This window comes from Heterodontus francisci, chromosome 27 (genome assembly GCF_036365525.1).
Source record: "Heterodontus francisci isolate sHetFra1 chromosome 27, sHetFra1.hap1, whole genome shotgun sequence".
Taxonomy (NCBI): Eukaryota; Metazoa; Chordata; class Chondrichthyes; order Heterodontiformes; family Heterodontidae; genus Heterodontus; species Heterodontus francisci.
In genome coordinates, this window is record NC_090397.1 from 8883421 (window position 1) to 8905928 (window position 22508).

Sequence of the window (22508 nt, forward strand, 5' to 3'; positions counted from 1 at the left end):
AGTATAACTACCATCACAGCGAAGCAAATTTTACAAAGTACCCTGGCATCATTTAATGGACTGCAGAGGAACCACTGAGAGAATCCACATGGGGTAGAGTTTCCATATGTCCAACTTGAATGCATACTCACAGGAACCCACTATAGACCTAGATTCAGGCTGGTAAGAGCTATAACTAAGAAATCCCTAGTGAGGGTGGGGTTACTGCTGGCATTTAACCAGCTAAAAGCACCCAGCTTATAAACCCTACAGCACTGGTAAACCTTATCCTTGTTACTCAGCTATAAACACTCTATCCTTTGGGGTCACAGCCTTTCCAAGTTACCTTGGGGCAGAAGCAGGAAGAATTACAGTCCTCAGTGCCAATGCTACTGTGACAGGTGTCATCAGTGAGCCAGGCTGGCTGATTAATCACCTACAGTGATCCCGAGTTCCCAGGGCCCAGACAGTCCAGAGTTCCCGGGGCTGGGAGTTCCCAGATATTTGATTATTAAGTCTACCATTTAATATATCCAAACCCATTTCACTCTCTCATTCCCAGAGATTTCACCTCAAAGCCACCTTTAACCTGAGAGGTGTTGATTGACACCCTCACACTGAGGGTCATAACTAGATGGTCACCAATGTGACAGATTAATCAAAACATCAAACTGGTGGAATATTTTAATGGAATGAGTGATTTTCTTATAACCTAATCATTCAATCCGGTCTCAGAAACGGGCAGTGAGATTCTGGGGTCAGAAGATGGATTAATGCCACAGGTTGTGTGTGTGTGGGGGGGGGGGGGGGAGGAGGGTGTAATTTAGGACAGTTTCCTGTTCCCTCACCCTTTTTCTTTATATTGTGAAACTCCAGCTGTGGCAGTTCTAGCACTGCCGCTCCCCTCCGCCCTGATGATGTTGATAGATGCAGGGGGAGGAGGTGCGGAGGTTGACATTCTCCTGTGTCACCCTTTCCCACAGCTGATGGAAGGTCAGTCTGCATTAATGTGGAGTTCCAGCTCCTTATTGCCAATTATTCATGAGCAGTCTGGAAAATGTCTCCGAGATAAATACCTGGCATTGCACTTTAATAACTATGTCATCAGCCGAAACGGACAGCTCCCCCACTCCCACTGTGGCCAATTAGCTCTCTGCGAGCCGGGATGTCCAGGGACACGGCAGATGGCTGGGATTTGAAATGGGGGTCAGACTGGGGTCAATGTCTCGTTCTTCCCCCACACTTACAACCTTCTCATGCCTGATCTGTAACAGGGACCAGTCAACAAGTGTCACTTGTTGCTAAATCTCTGGCTAAACCATGTTAACCTCTGTGTTGTGTAAATATTGGCTGCAGTTGAAGGCTGCAGTTGTAGACCATTGACCTGACAGCTATATGAGTAGCCGAGAAACCAAAGGGCTGAGGGCCTCATTGTGCATTCACGATCACTTCAGAGCAACAGTTCATTAAAACAAGAAAAATGGTGAACATACTGGGGGGAATTTTGACTTTGGGCAAGAAGTGTGAAACAAGTGGTAGTGAACCCGCAGACCATTTTACACCCCTCCCAAACTGTTTTCCATTGATTTCAGTGGCACTTTGGAAGAGGAGGAGGCCATTTAGCCCCTCTCGCCTGTTGTACACCATTCAATTTGATTATCTGTATCATCTGTATCTTCACTCCATGTACCTAGCTTGGTCTTGTAGCCTTAATACAAAAATCTATCAGTTTCAGTTTGAAATGTTCTGTTTACCTCAAGCCCAAGCAGCTTTTTGGGACAGAGAGTGTTCCAGATTTCCACTACCCTTTGTGTAAGGAAATGCTTCTTAGCATTACCCCTGAATGGCCGAGCTCTAATTTTAAGTTTATGCCTCTTTGTTCTGGACACCTCGACCAGAAGAAATAGTTTCTCGCTATCTAACCTATCAAATCCTTTAATCATCTTAAACACTTCAGTTAGGTCACCCCTTCATCTTCGAACTCGGAATACAAGCTTAGACGATGCAACCTCACACTTTCAACTGTTTTAGCCCAATTAATGAGACTTCTGTTACAGCCTCCTCCTCTTCCTCCAGCATCTGGATGAAGTAAAGTGGGGATCTCACTGTGCTGTTTTGAGCTCCTGCCTCAGTAACTCTGTTGCAATGGAACACTTTCAAAAAGTGAGTTAGGATGGAGGGCAGGGAATCTTCTGTATAACAGTGAGTTAGGATGGAGGGCAGGGAATCTTCTGTGTAACAGTGAGTTAGGATGGAGGGCAGGGAATCTTCTGTGTAACAGTGAGTTAGGATGGAGGGCAGGGAATCTTCTGTGTAACAGTGAGTTAGGATGGAGGGCAGGGAATCTTCTGTGTAACAGTGAGTTAGGATGGAGGGCAGGGAATCTTCTGTGTAACAGTGAGTTAGGATGGAGGGCAGGGAATCTTCTGTGTAACTGAGTTAGAACGGAGGGCAGGGAATCTTCTGTGTAACAGTGAGTTAGGATGGAGGGCAGGGAATCTTCTGTGTAACAGTGAGTTAGGATGGAGGGCAGGGAATCTTCTGTGTAACAGTGAGTTAGAATGGAGGGCAGGGATCACTGTGTAACAGTGAGTTAGAATGGAGGGCAGGGATCACTGTGTAACAGTGAGTTAGAATGGAGGGCAGGGAATCTTCTGTGTAACAGTGAGTTAGAATGGAGGGCAGGGATCACTGTGTAACAGTGAGTTAGAATGGAGGGCAGGGATCACTGTGTAACAGTGAGTTAGAATGGAGGGCAGGGATCACTGTGTAACAGTGAGTTAGAATGGAGGGCAGGGATCACTGTGTAACAGTGAGTTAGAATGGAGGGCAGGGATCACTGTGTAACAGTGAGTTAGAATGGAGGGCAGGGATCACTGTGTAACAGTGAGTTAGAATGGAGGGCAGGGATCACTATGTGTATCAATCAGATCCAGGTTGCAGCCAACAATGTCCACACACAATTTTAGTGAGCAGTGCAGTTCTGCCTTGATGGTCTTGGCAAAGTATAGATGCAACTCAAGAGTAGAGATATGGGCCAATGATATCGGGAATGCTGGCTCCCTGAAATATTAATCGAGGAGATCCGAGCCTGGCGAAGTGCCTGTTGTTCTAGGCTCCCTATGCTTTGATAGTGGGGTGTGAGCAAGCTGGGGCTGGTACCTAGCAGAGGAGCCTCCCTGCATGTAACCATTACCCTGGCCTCCTCATGTTCAGTGCACATCTGTTGGTCAGCAGCCCTTCACTGCCTTCTAGTATTCTCAGCCCCTTGTGTGAGGCACGCCCAAAGCTCCACCTCTTTCCTGCACATTCCCAGCACCAGTGGTGGGGAGTGTGGGGGGAGCTAGGGTCGTTAGTACTGGGAGCACTGGGCCAGGGGACTGGGTGATCAGTACCAAGATGATTCATTCTGAACTTGTGTGTCCACTTTTCCTGTTAGTGTAGGTACTGAAAACATGTATCTTTCCATTCAAACTGATGCTGGTCATTAATTTGCCTCCTCCATTGTCTTGTTTTGGCATGACACTGCTGAACTTCCTTCTGCAGAGACAGTGCATATGATGTTAGCAGAGTATTGTGTTTTGCTTTATCACAAAGGGACTGGCCCTGATCAATGGGACTCAGATGATCACGTCACTAGGCGCTGAGGCAGTGGAGAGAGCGAAGGCTATAGCCCAACAGGCGGACATTATAGCAGCTCTTACACTGGAGGTTCTGAAAGGCACTACCAGAGCCTTTGACAGCGGTGAGTGGTTACTGGGAGCTACTGCATGTTTAGTTATGGTGGTTTTTTGGACTCCTCAGATCACACAGTGCACACACATAATATCCACTGAGATAACCTTCTGCACTGTCCTTATCCCAACTTAATGTGTTTAACAATTAAAATGTTTAATCTTTGCTAGAACATTTATTTATTAAAGATTGTTTGGATTATAATGGAAAAGCGACACTATTACTTCCTGTTCCATGGTACATAGGGATAGGCAATAAATGCTGGCCTTGCCAGTGAAGCTCACATCCCAGAATGAATTAAAATAAAGATGCTAGTTAGTCCCCGTTCCACACCCAATTCACCAATATCGCAGTACAGGAGCCCCTTATTACCCACCACACTGGCCCCTCAGCAACCACAGGCCCCTCATTACCTTGCACACAGGTCCTTCACCCCCTACCACACAGGCCCCTCACCACAGAGGCCCCTCACATCACAGACCCTCACCACACTACTGTCTTCTACCACTGTGAATCTTGTGTTGGTGCAGTCCTTTAAATAAATAGAGATACTATTCCTTCTGCAAGTAACAAAATGAATCCCCCCCCCTCCCCACTTTATCACAACACTTTTTTTTTTGCTAGTTGGTGAAGAGTGGAATGTATACCCTAACTTGAATCAACTTGGCAAATGTCGTCCGTGTGCATTGTAACATTGTGAGTGCAAGAAGACGCAGTGGGCCGACTAAGAGATGAAACTATCCAATGAGTTGGGTCCATGAAATGCTTTTAATGACAAGCTATAAAGTCCTCTGTGCAAATAGAACACAATCTTCAGCTACTGGTTACCTCTGTACTCAATTTTGCTGTTGTCCGTGTGTTTAGACATTCACAAATTGCGTCCTCATCCTGGCCAGATGGAGGTAGCCTTTCGATTTAGGTCACTGTTGGGTTCTGATCACCATCCCTCGGAAATAGCAGGTAAGCCCTTCCCAAGTAAGAGACCATGAATAGCGATTTCGAGCGTACTTCTGGAGGTTTGTTGCGGCATTCCTGTAACGTTGTGCTCCATTCACAGAAAGCCACAGATTCTGTGACCGTGTTCAGGATGCCTACACCCTACGATGCTGCCCACAGGTAGGCGCTTCCAACGCTTCTCTGGAACCTGATGGTGTCGCACTGCTTTCGGGCTAGGGTTTACCAGCAGCAGATGCCAGTGCTTGACACACACAGTAAAGCCTCAATGAACTAGATCACATGTACTGTAATGCTGTTGATTACCTGATTGTACTTCCTGTTTCTGCTGTTGCTATAGCACCACTCATGACCTCAGAATATCCCAAAGCTCCTTACAGCAAATTTTTGTGTTTTTGTGATAAATATTGGCTTGGACACCATAGAGAGACATAGAGTCATTACGGCACAGAAGGTGGTCATTCGGCTCATCGAGTCCGTGCTAGCTCTCTGTACAGTAATCCAGTCAGTCCCATTCCCCCACTCTAACCCCATAGCCATGCAAGCTCATTTCCCTCAAATGCATATTTAATTTCCCATTTTGAAATTTTACTCTGCATTCCAATATCCAAGTCATTTATCTATATTAAAAAAAGCAGTGGGAGAATTCTTGGCTCTTCTTTGAAATACTGCCCTTGGATCTTTTATATCCACTCGAGAGGGCAAGTGGTCCTCAGTTCATCCAAAGGGCGACACCTCCAGCAGTGCAGCACTCCCTCAGTACAGCACTGGAGTGTCAGCCTGGATTATTTGTTCAGTTTCATCATTGAACCAAGGCTGACATCTCCGTACAGGATAGAAGAAGCTCATGTGACCAGGTGCAGAATTGGTGCTGGATTCTCTCAGCAACTGATTTTCCTCATTTTAGTGCGTCAAAGGGCATTAGTATTATGAGCACTGACCTCTGTGTGTATCCTTGCTTTGTACAGGGAACGCTCGGTAGAACACTGACACATATATTAAAAGTTCAGAAAAAAAAGAGTGCTTACTGAAGTAAAACAAAAAGTTGCTGACATTTGCTTGATTTAATGCATTTTTTTTGTAGGTACATGGGGTAGTGAATGACACTATTGCATTTGTGAAAAATATCCTCGAGACTGAAATTAACAGCGCCACAGATAATCCGGTATCCTTTGTGAGTTTAATGTAGCACAGTGTAAGCTTTTTTCTTTCAGACTGTGTCAGCTCTGGGTCTACCACAGTGAGATACTGAAAGAAGTTTTGAAAGGAGGTACAGAGGTCAGTTAAGACAATTACTGTAAAAGACATATATGAAGATGGAAGTGGTATTTGATGTATTGCAATAAAGGCTAAACCTAATCAATTTTAAAGTGCCAAACCACCCAATAAAAGGGGAATATGTACTAGGGGAACGCGATGTTGCTTGTTATGGATAGTTGGAAAGAATGCGACAACAGCACAGAAATTAATGAATTTCAGTATACCAAAATAACCTGTCTTGACCCAACCCACTGTTATGTTTAATGGCCAAATTCAGAGAGATTCCTTGCCCTGCTATTGGTGAAGTTGTTGTTAAATTTATACATAGTATGAGTATAATCCTTGTCCTATTGTTTGCCAAGTAAAGACCAAGTTGCATTTTGCCTGCGTTTCCTTAGGTGGAATTTTTGAACTTATAATATTGCGATAATGTTAAATTCAGCACTTTTTTCTCAACAATAAGTCAGCGGCCTAGAATTAGTCTCAACAGTAGTGACTTGATGTATTCATTGATTATTCATTGGGAGGACAGTTAATATACAATCCCAAATATTGCTCGTCATTATAGGATGATGGTTGCTTGAAATATTTGCAGGCCCAAGTGTCATTTCATTCCATCTGCACAACAAGGGCTTTAGCTGAAGCAGATAGATGGGATCCTCTCTCTTTAATATTAATAGAGTGGCCTTCACCACAGGGCAGTTACTATGATAGACAGCTTAGTGGATCAAGGCCACCTTACAGTGGTAAGAAGGGGCTGTTCCTGGAAATGTGCTCTCTCTCTCTCTTTTCCTCCCTTCCTTTCCTCTCTCCTGGCAGCTGCAGCAACAAGAAGAAAGTGTCTCTGTTTCAAAAGTCTAAACCAGCTTAGCTTTGAATGGCTTAGCTAGAGAAAGTGAGTGGATGTTTAGAGAGCCAGTAAATTTGTACCTTTACCATTTTTCATAATGGAGCAGTGTAGGAAAATTGACTGATTTGCCTGTGTAAACTGTGTACATTCGTACATTTTATGTCAAATAAACCAGTTGAAGCTACGCCTTGTCTCAGTAAAGTGCCATTTCAGTTAGCGTTCAATAAGGAGAGGCACATTCCTTTGGCGGCTCTGACAATTGTGAGGAAAACCACATCAAGCCAAGAATGAGGCATATTAATTTTGTCATTTGGAACATTAAATTTTAAACTCTTACTGGACTAAAACATGGCTACACCTGAATTCTAAAAGGACAGTGGCTGGAAACATTTGCATTCTAAGAGACAGTTGCCTGGAGAAGACAATGGAACTGCTCCCTGATTCAATTAACCAAATGGATTTTGATCACCAGACATTGAGGGTGTGAAGGTCAGCATTCCAGCCCCCCCCCGACTGAGGATGTCTACTAAGATTGAAAGAATCCACAAAACCGCTGGGCAGGTTGTTTTATAAAAAAGATAGTCACATGACTGGCCTGCTGGCCCAGGTTTGGTTTTAATTATGTTCACAGAGCAGTTTGGGTCAGACTGCAATTTGAAGACAAAAGAGAAGGAAGGTGTCTCCTTGGCTCTCTCTCACGAAAAGAAGGGACTGCAACTGGATTTCCAGAAGACAGAAAACCATCGAAACAAGTTTGAAAGCGTGTACTGGCCCCCCACAAGATGGCAAGATCGAACTGCAGTCAAAGACTTTACAGAAGACAGTAAATGAACTCCAGCTATTGCTTCAAACCATTCTTCTTGATTCTTTCTCCTTCTCTGTCTCTATCGGAATGTGTGTTTATCGCGTATGCATGCTAGCCGGGGCGCGCCGTGTATTTTTAGTAGTTTTAACCGAAGGAGAGTTTTAAGGTTAATAAACTTATACTTTTCTTTAAATCTGAGAAAACCTGTCTGGTTGATTTCTTTGCCATCACAGTTAGAGAGCAGTGAGCAAGCATTCACTGAGGGGAAGCTAAAAACATGGTGTTTTAAAAATTAAACCCTGTTACGGCCAAACCAGGAAAAGGCTGAGAGGGGACCCCTTTCTCACCTGGTCGTAGCACAATATTACAGGAGCTGGTGTACAGATTAAGGGTGACCTATTGTGACCCCTCAGTCTCACTATCATTTGTCTCAATACTGGGTTTTAAAAGGTGCACTTCAGCTCACAGGGGATGTGAGGTTGACTTATGGGACTGATTAATACAACAACAACTTGCATTTATATAACAATTTTAATGTGGTGAAATCTCCCGAGGCATTTCACAGGAGCATTATCAGACAGACTTTGACACCGAGCCACAGGAGACCAAAAGCTTGACCAAATAGGTAAATTTTAAGGAGCATCTTAAAGGAGAAGAGAGGGGTAGAAATGCAGAGAGGTTTATGGAGGGAATTCCAGAGCTTAGAGCCTATATAACTGAAGGTCTGTCACTAATGCTCGAGTGAAGGAAATCGGGGATGCACAAGAGGTCATAATTGGAGGAACACAAGGGCTTGTAAGGCAGGAACAGATTACAGAGATAAGGAGGGGGCAATACCATGGAGAGATTTGAACACAAGGATGAGAATATTATAACAAAAGCAAAATACTGCAGATGCTGAAAACCTGAAATAAAAACAAGAAATGCTGGAAATACTCAGCAGGTCTCGCATCATCTGTGGAGAGAGAAGCAGAGTTAACGTTTCAAGTCAGTGACCCTTCATCAGAGGTTAGAAATGTAATAGATTTTAAGCAAATAAAGCAGGGGTGGGGCAAGAGATAACAAAAGGCAAGGTGTTGATAGGACATAGGGTGACAGAGAATAAGTGACAAGAAGGTCATGGAGCAAAGGCAAACGGTATGTTAATGGTGTGTTGAAAGACAATGTGTTAGTGCAGAGAGGGTGTTAATTGACAGAAGAATAAACAACTTGGCCCCAAGCACAAACATGAAAAAATAAACAGTGGGTAGGCACAGTGGAAACACACTAAAATAAAATAAACAAATAAAAAAGAAAAAATGAAAAAGTAATCAGAAATAAAAATAAAAAGGGGGCCTGTCATGCTCTGAAATTATTGAACTCAATGTTCAGTCCGGATGAGATATGAACTTTGAGACAGAACCCATTGTAAGTCAGCGAGCACAGTGGGCGAAGGATGAACGGGTCTTGATGTGAGTTAGGATGTGGGCAGCAGAGTTTTGGATAAGTTCAAGTTTGTGGAGTGTGGAAGATGGGATTCTGTTCAGGAGAGCATTGGAACTTTGAGTCTGGAGAGAACAATAGCATGAATAAGGGTTTCGGCAGCAGATAGGCTGAGATGGGACAGAATTGGGTGATGTTACGGAGGTGAAATCTTTGTGATGGAGAGGATATGGGGAGGAAGCTGAGCCTAGGGTTAAATAGGACTCTGTACCTTGTTTATTTTGTTTTTTGTTATTCATTTTGCGGCATGTAGGCATCGCTGGTTAGGCCAGCATTTGTTTGCCCATCCCTAATTGTCCTTGAACTGAGTGGCTTGCCATGCCATTTCAGAGGGCATATTAAGAGTCAATCAAATTGCTGTGAGTCTGGAGTCATCTTTAGGCCAGACGAGGTAAGGGTGGAAGATTTCCTTTCCTAATGAGTGAACCAGGTGGGGTTTTACAACAATCGACAATGGTTTCATGGCCATCGTTAGACTTAGACAGAATTATTAATTGAATTCAAATTTCACCATCTGCTGCGGTGGGATTTAAACTCATGTCCCCAGAGAATTAGCCTGGGCTCTGGATAACTAGCACAGTGACATTATCACTACACCAACACTTCCCCGCAGAGAGAATGCCTAGTTTTGTGGCACAAGAGAAGCACTTAACTATTTGGAACCAGAATGTTACAGTCTGGGCTCTCTCCCAACACTCCTTGTTCTTACTTTAAACTGAAGGCAGCTTCCATAAGAAAACTTGCTCATCTTACAATCTAAAACTTCTGCGATTGGGACATTGTGCTGTAGGACTGACAATTCCCACAGTGTTGAACGCTGGAGGCCCACACGGGTTACCCACTCTGAAAAATGATCGTACCTTTCTGGCTAAAGCTAATAGTTTGAATTTACTTGCAAAGAATAAAATTACACAGAAGTTTAAGAAAACAGAAAATAAACATTTGTACAACTATCATATTGATTAATCGTCTCCCTTCATTTCCCAGAACTAAATGGAGCATCATCTTGCAGACCGTCCCTGAGTTCTATGACCCTGTCCATCTGAGCAGTTCAAGAATCACCCATGTTGCTTTCGTTCCCCAAATATCTGCTCGGTGAGATCCCAGTTCACCTATCATGTAACTGATCCCTGCAGGGATATGGAACTCTGCAGAGATGTTATTATCTGTGGTAGTACTAGATAGTTTATATCTGCAGCAAAATTGGTAGCTTAGACTTTGGAATTTAACTATGTATGTCTATTGAATAAAAAAGATGGATTTAAATTAATCCTAATTTTCTTTTTCACCAAGAACTTTGGGACTAATTTTACTTGTGTCAACAGAAAAAAGTTATTTTAAGTGCCTTCGTGCAACTTATTCTATGGTAACATTTTTTGCTTCCTTGTACTGGGTACTGGGTTCCCACTGATGTCATAGCCACTGGTTATAAACCTTAAATTGTTTACTTAAGATGGTGTTTGCAGATAGAGGGGAGACAATATCTGGCGGAAACTTTCATGGAGAATATCCTGCGAAAGTAAGTATTTGTTGCACTCAATATTATTGGAATAAAGAAGATTAAGAGGGAAGCTGTTAATGGTTTTCAAAATTAGAAAGAGTTTTGATGGAGTAAATTGGGAAATAGTGTTTGGCTGGTTGGTGAGTTGATCACTGGAGGTCAGAAATTTTTCATCATCAGGAAGAGTGAGGAGAGAGGCTGGGCGAATCTTTGTCACCCAGAAGGTTGTTAGGACTTAGAATGCCTGAACACAAACAGTGGGGGAAGCAGAATAAGACACGGATTTGAAACGGCAAGCATTTGAAGAAGGAAAAGGTTATGGGCAAAGAGCTCGGGAATGGGACTAATTGGATAGCTCTTCCAGAAAGACAGCACAGGCATGATGGGTTGAATGGCCTCCTCCTGTGCTGTACATTTCTATGATTTGTGGAGTCCATTATTTTGGATCCTGCATGGCGAAACATCTGTAGAATGTCTACCTATTATCTATGGTGGTTAAAGCTCTAAGACACTGACGTATTCTGTAATTCTTATAGATATCAAGTATCCTACCATGTTTTTAAAATAGTGAAAAGTATTCCGATGGATAAGGATGCTTTTTATTTCTGTCAGATACAAGGCCTGATAATCATGAAAGAAAACCAAATCACAGGCAGCAGCCAGAAAAAAATACCTTTGACCTTTAGACCATTATCAGGCATCACTGCTGTACTGTTGACTAGAAGCAATTCCTTGTGTTTGTTTTTACACAGGCCCTTGACTATCTGGCGATTGGTGTTCACGAGCTCGCTGCGATCAGCGAGAGGAGAATTGAAAGGCTGTGTAATCCCTCCCTGAGTGAATTGCCTGCATTCCTGGTCAATGAAGGGGGTCTGAACTCTGGCTTCATGATAGCTCACTGCTCAGCAGCTGCCTTGGGTAAGTCACATCATTCTGAATTTCAGCAGGTTCTGTACTAGTTGCTATTTTATTATTGGAGCGTTAGTAACAAGAGATCAGTGATCACTTGGCCATCAGCAGGAGGAAGAAGCGGAGCAGGTTGCAGGATCTGAGGGAGAGCAGTAACAGGGGAGCAATTGGTGCAGTGAGGAGCAATATACTGTGACCCAAGCGCACCTGAAAGGCCATGCTTTTATCATTTTAAACACATCAATTAGATCAGCATTCTAAACACAAAAAAATACAATCCAAGGCAGATTGAATAAACTTGACTTGTATTCCCTTGAGATAAGAGGCTTAATTTAAATAGAGTCATTGCTGCACAGAAGGAGGCCATTCAGCCCATCGAATACATGCTGGCTCTCTGCAAAGCAATCCAATCAGTCCCATTCCCCTGCTCTATTCCCGTAGCCCTGCAAGTTTATTTTCCTCATGTGCCTTTCCAATTTCCTTTTGAAATCATTCATTATCACTGCATCCGTGTAGGCAGCAAAGTTCCAGGACGTTACCACTCACTGTGTAAAAAAGTTCTTCCTTACATTCCCCCCTGTGGAGAGAGGAACAGAGTTCTGATGAAAGGTCACAGACCTGAAACGTTAACTCTATTCCTCTCTCCACAGATGCTGCCTGACCTGCTGTGTATTTCCAGCACTTACTGTTTTTATTTCAGATTTCCAGCATCCGCAATATTTTGCTTTAATATAATTGCAATAATCTAGTTGTGGCCTAACCAGAGCTTTATAAAGGTTCAGCATAACTTCCCTGCTTTCGTACTCAATATCTTTATATATGAAGCCCAAGATTTCATATGCTTTGCTAATTGCTCTCAATATGTCCTTCCACCTTCAAAGATCTATGCACATGAACCCCAGTTCCCTGCACACTATTTGGAACTGTGCCATTAAGTCTATATTGCCTCTCCCTATCTCTTCTGCCAAAATGCATCAGTAGAAACTTCTCTGTATTAAATTCCATCTGCCACTTATCTGCTCATTCTACTAGCCTATTGCAGTCAATTGGTATCATTCTCACTGTTTGCAGCACCCAGGTTTGGCATCACTGGCAGATTTTGAAACTCTGTATTCCAATAATTAAGTCATTCATATATATATATCAAAAAGATCTTTGCATTGACCCTTGGGGAACACCACTCTCTACCATCCTCAGTCCAAAAAATAACCATTTACCACGACTCACTGTTTTCTGTCCTTTAGCCAATTTTTTATTCAATTGGACACTGACCCGCCGATTCCATGAGCCTCAGTTTTGTTAACCAGCCTTTCATGCGGTACTTAGTCAAATGCTTTCTTAAAATCACTATAGACAACCTGCATTGCTTTCCCTTCATCAACCTTTTCTGTTACTTCAGAAAATTCAATTCGATCAGTAAAACACGATCTGCCTTTTACAAATCTGTGCTGCCTGTTTTAACTAACTCAAACCTCTCCAAGTGCCTGTTAATTTTTTCCCTGATTATTGTTTCTAAAACCTTACCTACCATGATAATAAACTGATGAGCCTATAGTTGTTAGGACTGTCCTTACGCCCTTTCTTGAATAAGGGTGTCACATTTGCCACTTTCCAATCCTCTGGCTCCTCTCCCATATCTTGGGAAGAATGGAAGATTATGGCAAGCCCTTCCACTATCTCCACTTCCACTTCCTTTAGCAACCTGGGATGCAAACCATCCAGACCAGGCGACTTATCCACTCTCAGCATAGACAGCCCTTCCAGTACATCCTGCCCATCAGTTTTCACCCCATCTATTTCCTCTACCATCTCTGCTTCCAGTATTATTTTGTCATGGTTGAGAAGCAAAAAAGGGTATGATCACAATACTGGGTATATTCTATTGGTCTCCAAATAATGAGAGAGAGATAGAGGAGCAACTCTGCAGGTAAATCACACAGAGAGGTGCAGGAATTATAGAGTGATGATATTGGGGACTTTAATTACCCAAATATCGATTGGGATAATGTTAGAGTAAAGAGAAAGGAGGGATGAGGAATTTCTGAAATATGTTCACGAGAACTTCCTTGGCCAGTATGTTCTCAGTCCAACTAGGAAGGAGGCATTGCTGGATCTGGTGCTGGGGAATGAAGTGGACCAAGTGGACCAAGTGTCTGTGGGGGAACACTTGGGAAAGAGTGATCATCATATTGTAAGGTTTAGATTAGGAATGGAGAAGAGCAAGGAACAATCTAAAGTGGAACTTCTAAATTGGAAGAGGACTAACTTCAATGGGTTGAGAGGGGATTCAGCCAGGGTAAAGTGGAAGCAAAGTTTGACAGGAAAAACTGTTATGGAACAATACATGCTTTTTAAACCTGTCTTGGTATTCCTCGTGGCCCTTAATCTGCTCCTATCTAATATGGTAATTCTTCCTTCTGCAGTACTATCTAATGTTATAGCTGAGATGGGAGGAGTGCACTGTCTTTTCTAGTTCCACTTCTCCACAGGTCACAACATATATTTAAATGTTTACCCAGTTACTGATGTGGTCAATCATTGACTCTACTCTTTATTCCAGAATAACATACACCAATCAGATTTCTTTAATAAACAATGATATCAATTTATTATAAAACAAGGCTTGACAAGTAATGAAGCAAAGCATTAACCCACAGTTTGAAATATGAAAGTTCCCTTTTACCTTAACCCCTCACACACATACACCGGCTAACCAGAAAAATAGAGATTTTCTCTTTAGAGCTCTGTTACAAAAAAAAGGACAAAAAATACTTTGGCCAAATACTTTCTAATTCTTGAAGAAAATAGAGAAGATATGGAAAGATGTCAGGTGTTCCTTTTTGGTATGGCATACTAAATATGCATAGACGGCTGTCACTGGGATCTTTCTAAAGCAGTTCTTTTCAGGTGACGTTGAGGATCAGTTTGGCAGGCTTTCCAGAAGAACTGCAGCAATAGGGGTTTCTGGCAGGCCTTTCAGGAGGAATGCAGCATCAATTTCTCGATTTCTTACACTCGCTTCAAAGAGCTTCTTAAAGAGATGGAAAATCTGGTAGGCTTTTCAAAGTAATGGAAGAGGCTGCTGATGGTGACTGCTCTCTTGGCTGGATTATTCTAACTGCCTTCAAAACAGTTCACACCCCAACACACTGTCCAATGTGAAACTAAAAACAATATCTCTAGTCAAGCCTCCTGACCCCTGTAAATCTTGACCTGTCACTTCTCTGTCAACATTTCCCCCAAGTCAAAAAGCCCCTGCTGGGTATTTATCTGAAGACAGGTGACTTCCAGTAAGGGTTGTTTACAAACCATGTCCAAAAGACCTTCCGATGACCTCTTTTCAATGACCCCAGTGAAAAAACATCCATGGAAACCTTTTCAGTTTTTCCAAATGTCCATAATTCTAAAATACGAGTCCTCAAAAAAAACTTGAAAAATAAAGAAGCACCATCATAACACTAACACTCTCACTCCTTTATGCACCTTACTCCTCTTTTCTACTTCTATATTCTGGTGCCCATCCCCCTGACAATTTAGTTTAAACCCTCCCCATCCACACTAGTAAACTTTCCCACGAGGACATTGGTCCCAGTCCTGTTGAGGTGTAACTTGTCTCTTTTGAATAGATGCTTCTGCACCAGAACTGGTCTTAATGCCCTAAGAACCTGAAGCCCTTCCTCCTGCATCATGCCTCAAACCACGCATTGATCCTCCCTGTCTTCCTATTCCTACTGTCGCTGGTGTGTGGCCAGTGGGAGTAGTCCAGAGATTACTACCTTCAAGATCCTACTTTTCAACTTCCTTCCACACTCCTGAAAGTCTTGACCATAGGACCTCAATACCTGTTTTCTCTATGTCGTGGGTACCGACATGTACCACAACTTCTGGCTCACTTTCTTCCCCCCGCAGAATATAATGCCCCCTCTCTGTGATGTCCTTCACCTTGGCACCAAGGAGACAACACACCATGCAGGACTCACAATTTTACTTGGTTTCTGAATGGTGGAAGATGTTTGTGAAGTAAATATAGACATGCGAAGTGTATTCACCTGTATTGTTTGAGTATGTGTGAGATGTTTGCGACTGAAATAACTGCCTGTGGTTAAAACAGTATCACCTGTAGGTAGTCAATAATTTCGATTGGATAACACTAACTTATGCTGCTCCTGCGAGTTTCCCCAAGGATGTCGGAGCACTTGCACCCACAATGTGACTAAATGCAAATAAGGGAGTGGCACCACCATGGTTCCTGCCTCATTTTCATAGCAAAGACTCAATGTGGGAGGCCTGATGATGTCACTTGGGGCAACGCCCACAGTTACTAGGCCTTAATCTTGCCCATGGTCAGTTGATGAACACTAGTTTTATTTTAATATACAAAATGGCAATGGAGTTGGGAGACTTCAGAAACTCGCTCCACAGAGCCGCCTAATGGCCTGTGTCTGGAACTACAATAGCAGAATTAAATGGAAAATATTGATGTAGCAAATTGCAATGATAAATGCTGACAGAAAACTGTGACAACAGGGAGTAACGTTTGTGAACAGCAAGTGCAGAAGACTTTTAATTTTATCGGAACAAATCATTTTTGGTTATATACTGGTAGATTCCTGTGATGTTGCACAGAAGAACCAGGAGAAGTGGAGTGAGAGGCTGGGTGTAATTGACCAGGCAGCCCAGAGGTATTTGGAGTTCAGGAGAAGTTAGCTGGGAGATGCAAAATGGAGGCTCTATAGTGCCACTGGTGAGAGGGTGTAATTACAGCGTGACAAGTTTACATAGGCAATTTCCATTATAAATGTGGACATAACAGTTTATAATAAGAAGTTGTCGACACAAGTGTGACAAAAACACGACAGAAGGAAGTAAGGTTTTGTAGACAGGAAATGATTTTTAACAGTAACATTCCTCTATACAAAAATTATTTATTCCTGATTCTACAAAGGATTAAAAAGGAGATTCCTCTTTTTCTTAAATGGAAACTTATAGTCTTAAATGAAACCATTTCAGTTTCTGGAGCAAGTGTGTTGGAAATAATCTTTATTACTTTCAGTCTCTGAGAGCAAGGTGCTGTGCCATCCGTCATCGGTTGACTCCCTGTCCACCAGCGCTGCCACTGAGGACCATGTCTCCATGGGTGGATGGGCTGCCAGGAAAGCACTGAGAGTTATTGAACATGTCGAACAAGGTATGACTAAGTATCACTGACTGTAATTTTGTTGCACACTGGTGGATATGCTCAAACTATGCACTCCTGCCTGTAACAGCAATAATTAATGGGCCTTATTGGTTTCAAGTTTTCATATGTTGTGTTAGTCTTTTATGTTTTCCAAGTAAAAAGTTTAGCATCTGCGTAAATGAATGAATGAAGAGTTGACTAACTGAGGGAGCACAAAGCAGTTTGCTTGATAGGCAGGCCATTGACTGACTCAAACATCCGTGGCTGCAGTGTGTGCTCTCTGCAGGATACACTGCAGCAACTCGGCAAGGATTCTTCAACAGCATTTCCCAAACTACCTAGAAGGACAAGCGCTTCAGGTGCATGGGAACTCCATCACCTCCAAGATTTCCTCTATGTCATACAGCATCCTGACTCGGACATAAATTGCCATTCTTTCATCGTTGCTGAGTCAAATTCCTGGAACTCCCTACCTGTCAGCTGTGTGGGACTTCCTGCCTGTAGTGTTAGCCTCCCATCACCTTCTCAAGGGCAATTAAGGATGGGCAACAAATGCGGCTTTTCCAGCAACACATTGTCTAAAAATGACAAAAAAAAATGTCATTAGCTCCCACATGGACCACGATGATCGGTGTTTGCTTTCCTGTTTCCAGTCCAGGTGATATATCTCATACCCCCCAAACCAGGAAGGCAACAACGCATCCAGAACTGTTGGTCTGGACTGCAAAAGATTATGTTAGCACCTCTAACTATTGAATCCACATCACTAATGCATTTCTAACTGTGTTGCTAATCTCCAACCCTCTCCCTCCCTCTTGTTTAAATAGGAGGAAAGTCTTTCTTTAGGGTATTTATAGTTCCCTATACCAGGTAGCTTCATAATGAATCCACTGCATCCTCTCCGTCACCCAAACATCTTTCCTATCGTGTGGAGCCCAAAATTGCAGGCAGTACAAACAATGAGCTGTAATAGGAGGTAGTGGAGCGGACCAAAAGAATAGTTGAAGAGAGAGGTTTTGAGGGGGCTTTTGTAGGTTGGGAGAGTAGTGGAGAGGGAGGTTAGAGAGTAGGACAAAGGTGACTAAAGGCTTTGCCACCATTGGTGTAACAGGAGGAGAGAGCGAATGCACAGGAGGCCAGAGTCAGAGGACTAAAGGGTGTGGCTGGGACATTGGGATGGAGAACATGCTCCAGCAGAAAGGTGGTGGTGAGGCCATTGAGGGATTTGTAAATGAGGACGAGGATTTTGAATTCCTTGTGCTGGAGGTTGGGAATGATGCACGAGGGTGCAGGATGAGGGCAACACAGATCTCAATAATTTGGCATTTATGATCATTGAGCTGGGCACTTTTTAAAATTCTTTCATGGGATTATGGGCATCACTGGCAAGACCAGCACTTGTTGCCCATCCCTAATGGCCCTTGCCAACTGGGTAGGCCATTTCAGAGGGCAGTTAAGAGTCACCCACATTGCTGTGGGTCTGGAGTCACATGTAGGCCAGACCAGGTAAGGACAGCGGATTTCCTTCCCTAAAGGGAAATATTGAACCAGATGGGTTTTTATGACAATTAATGATAGTTTCATGGCAGTATTACTGAGACCAGCTTTCAGTTCCAGATTTATTTTCTAATTAATTGAATTTAAATTCCACCAGTTGCAGTGGTGGGATTTGAACTCACGTCCCTAGGACATTGGCCTGGGCTTTTTGATTACTCATTCAGTGACATTACCACTACACCACCATCTCCCCTTCAAGAAGGATTGGTGAAATGGAGCTTGGAGATTAAAAAAGCATGGCTAAGTGTTTCAGCAGCAACGGGGATAAGATAGGAGTTAGAGCAGGGGCTGTTGCATAGGTGGAAGGTAAGACTCAGTGATTGACAGGATATGGGGTTTGAAGCTTAGCTTCAGGTCAAACAGGTTGAGTTTTGCTTGGCAAAATCATTGGGAGTCGGGCACACATATGGCATATAGGTGGGTCCTGAATGGGGTGGCTCCTGCCAAAAGTTCTTGGTTGCATTACCAAGCCAGAAGCAGTTGCATTGTTGCTTAAATAAGTCATTGGGTCGGACACAACCTTGAGACTAGCGTGTGGTTCTGGTCATTTAATCATAATGATATTCTTAACTTTGATAGGAAATAGAGATTAACAGGGGTCATGGTATCTGGGATCGAAACCCTGAAGAAAAAACTCAGGATGTTGGGCTTCTTCTCTTTGGAAGATGAGGAAACTGCATGATGAGCTAGTGATCCAGGCAAAAACAGTGCAAAACCAGGAAGAGTTAAAATACCAGACAGAGGCAATTAAAAATTAGGAATTCAGGAGGAAAAGGGAAAAGCAGTCTGAAAGTTTGTACCTATAATCAGGGAAGACTAACGAGTAAATAATATAAATGCAGTTGATAGACATCAGATATGTTTCTAGAGAAATATGAATAAGTAATATGAAGAAAAGACAGTTAAGCAGAGTTGAGATCAGTCAAAAGGGACAATTGTTGGGTATAATGGCTTTTTCCTGTTTCTAAGGGCTGAATTTTATGGGAACGTTGGGAACGGAGGTATGGGGGGACATAAAATTGGGATGGGACATGTCAGATATGAAGTCTGACGTCATTGACGTCCCATCTCGATTTTATTGATGGCGGCAAACATGGAGGGCGGAGTTCCGACGGTGATACGGCAGGCAGGTAATGAAGATATTTAAGAGGTCAATTGAAAGCAACTTTATGGTTGAGATTGCATTTTATAAATGGCGCACGAGTTTCACGAGGCTTCAGAAGGAGGCAACATGGAGGTGGGAGTGCATGGCTGCCTGATAAGGGAGGCCATCGGGAGGGAAACTATTGTTTGCCCGGCAGGGTGACGAAGGGACGGCATCGCACATTGCATGAAAAGTGAGGGGAAGGGTACCTGAGCTGCGGGTAGACATTACAAGGGGGGGGAATAACAGGCAAGTGCCACCTTGGCAAAGCTGACAAGTGAGGACAAGAACTGGGGGCTACTGGCAGTGAATGACTAGCATTTAGGGACAGGCCACCTATCATGGGCCTCATTCATTCAGGCTTCAGGGACCCTTGAAGAGGAGGCGCAGCAGAACAGGAGGGAGGGCCAGGGACCTGCACCAGCACCTCAACGGCCTGTGAGTGCACAGGAGGGTCAGAAGAGGAGAAAGAGAGGGGGCTCCTCCACGCAGAATGAGGTACTCGTCAAAGAGGGTCTACAGGTTGAGGCTCAACTACCTACAGACGTCCAAGAGGCAGTGCCAATGACAAATCCGCCTCTCCAGGGAGGCCATCACTGACCTCTGCGCTATGATACAGGACGACTGGTGCCCCAGGGAGCTTGATGGGAACGCAATGACAATGGCACCGAAGGTCACCGTGACACTGAACTTCTACTCCTCTGGATCATTCTAGGGATCCACTGAGGAGGTGTGTGGGATCTCGCAGTCAGTGACCCATCAGTGCATCAGGAAAAAGCCATTATACCCAGTGCCCTTTTCAGGAGAGCTGGCGACTATGTGCACTTCTGCATGGATTCCAAAGTCAAATTGAGAGAGCCATCGGGTTCGGGGCCATTGCTGGATTCCCCCAAGGTGCAGGGTGTCATTGACTGCTCGCATGTGGCCATCAATGCTCCTGCACACCAGCCAGTGGCCTTCACCATCAGGAAGGGCTTCCACTCCCTCAATGAACAACTGGTCTGTGACCACCGTCAGTTGATCCTGCAGGTCTGTGCATGCTTCCCGGGAAGTTGCCACGATGCCTACATTTTGAGGCAGTCACAGGTGCCAGAGCTTTTCCGGCCTCCCTCCTGCCTTCAGGGATGGATCCTTGGAGACAAGGGCCACCCACTGAGGACATGGTTATTGGTGTCTGTGAGGAAACCACACACAGATGCAGAGGAAAGGTACAATGCCTGCCATGGGACAACTCAAGCGCTCATAGACCAGGTTATTGGTCGGTGCCAGATGAGATTCAGGTGCTTTGAGCAGTCTGTTGGAGCCTTTCAGTATGCCCCAGTGAGGGTCTCACTTATTGTGGTGGACTGTTGTGCATTGCACAACCTGGCACTGCAGAGGGGGGAGCTAATGAGCAATGAGGAAAGTGAGGAGGGGACTGCCTCCTCGGATGATGAAGCTGCGGAGGGGGAGAATGGCAAGCCAGGCCAGAAGAAGGACGCCAGGGAAAACGGGAGAGCGGCCATGAGATACGTGCAAGGGAGGCTCATGATGCCCCAATACATTTGCCTTTCCTTTGATCCTTATTGCCAGTTGTAGCTTGACCAATAAAGTCCGACCTTTATGCAGTCATGTTTTCGTCTTCCTCCCTTCCTTCCTTCCTTCCTTCAGGATGCACTTACTCATTGATCTTCGGTGCAGTGCAGAGCTGGCCAGGCTGCAGAGTTGACCTCTTGCAGCATCTTCTACTGCCTCTGGCCTCTTTATAGAGGCTGGGTTGCAGCGAACGGTTGAAGGCCAAATGGAAGAGAAAGGGAGGGAGTCTATGCATAACAGAAACTAATTATTCACATTCACTCTTACAACAGACCCCACCCTTTGCATGTGAGAGTCACACTCACCGCCGTGAGAACTCTGTGATTTTTGTGCAGTTCTTTATCATCTTAGGTGAACTCCTAAGCGGTGCTTCCACTGTGCTGTCAGCTGAAGTGGAGACAGGCTGCTGACCTTACTGCCCCTTGGCTGGGGATGACCTTGGCTGTCGTCCTGTGGGTGCCTTAGGCCTGAAGGCCCCGGCAAGCTGAGGGCCTCCTGCACAGAAACAGTACAAGCCTCTGTCATCAGAGATGATGAGGATCTGTCAACACTGGCAGAGGGGCAGAGAAGCAGCTGCCCACACAAGAAGCACCCTGAGAGGAGCCCCCAGCTGCTCCTCCTCCCTCGCAAGGCAGACTTCTGCCTCCCTGTCCCTGGCATATCTCGCTCCTGTTTCCGGTCCCAATTTGGCACTAAATGTTTTTAATTCCTATGTAATGTGAATCTCCTTGATCTTCGGCCTGCAAAGATCCTACATAAAATGTATTTGAGCAAGATTGATCCACATGTGTTCAGAATGCAGAATTACAGGCCCCTGCCCTGGGAGTGTTTTATGGGACAGTGTAGGGGGAGCTTTACCCTTTTTTTTTACTCTGTACCTAACCACATTTTTAGTGGCCTTTATTCCCCAGGCCCCCTTTATATACATCTTAGATAGATAACTTTATTAAAAACAGATAAATAAAACAAAACTCAAATTAAAATGCCATTCTCGACATCGATGATGCACTCCAGCCCCTGCGGTGCCCACCGGTTGCAGAAGGCCTCAAGCGAACCGGCGGACACCACATGCTCCTTCTCCAGGGACACCCGAGTGCAAACGTACCCCCGGAAGAGGGGCGGGCAATCTGGGCAGATGGACCCCCCGACGGCCCGCAGCTTGGACCTGTAAATTGCCACCTTGGCTAGGCCCAGGAGCAGACCGATGAGGAGATCCTCCTCCCGGTCCACCCCACTCCGCACTGGGTGCCCAAAGATCAGGAGCATGGGGCTGAAGTGCAGCCAAAACTTGGGGCAAAGGTGGACTCCCAGGTAGAGGAGGTGCATGGTGCTCCACACAAAAGGTGTCAACTCCTCCAGCAGGGGGTTCACCCGCCACTGACCAACCAGGAGTCCGGAACATAGAGTCATAGAATTATACAGCGCAGAAAAAGGCCCATCGTGTCTGTGCCGGCCATCATGCACCTCTCTACTCGAATTCCATTTTCCAGCACTTGGCCCGTAGCCGTGTAGCTATGGTGTTTCAAGTGTTCATCCAGATACTTCTTAAATGTTGTGAGCATTCCTGCCTCGACCACC

At 44.4% G+C, this 22508-nt stretch overlaps 1 protein-coding gene across 2 annotated transcripts in view; it reads left to right on the plus strand.

Annotated features, from left to right (window-relative positions):
• hal (histidine ammonia-lyase) overlaps positions 1-22508 on the plus strand; it is a 53127-nt gene that overhangs the window by 13700 nt on the left and 16919 nt on the right. For both annotated transcript variants that reach the window (XM_068058773.1, XM_068058772.1), the window contains exons 11-17: positions 3577-3724; positions 4579-4674; positions 4772-4830; positions 5753-5833; positions 10519-10584; positions 11319-11484; positions 16529-16663. In XM_068058773.1, the coding sequence (XP_067914874.1) occupies positions 3577-3724; positions 4579-4674; positions 4772-4830; positions 5753-5833; positions 10519-10584; positions 11319-11484; positions 16529-16663 (751 nt within the window). The remainder of the gene's footprint in view (positions 1-3576; positions 3725-4578; positions 4675-4771; positions 4831-5752; positions 5834-10518; positions 10585-11318; positions 11485-16528; positions 16664-22508) is intronic.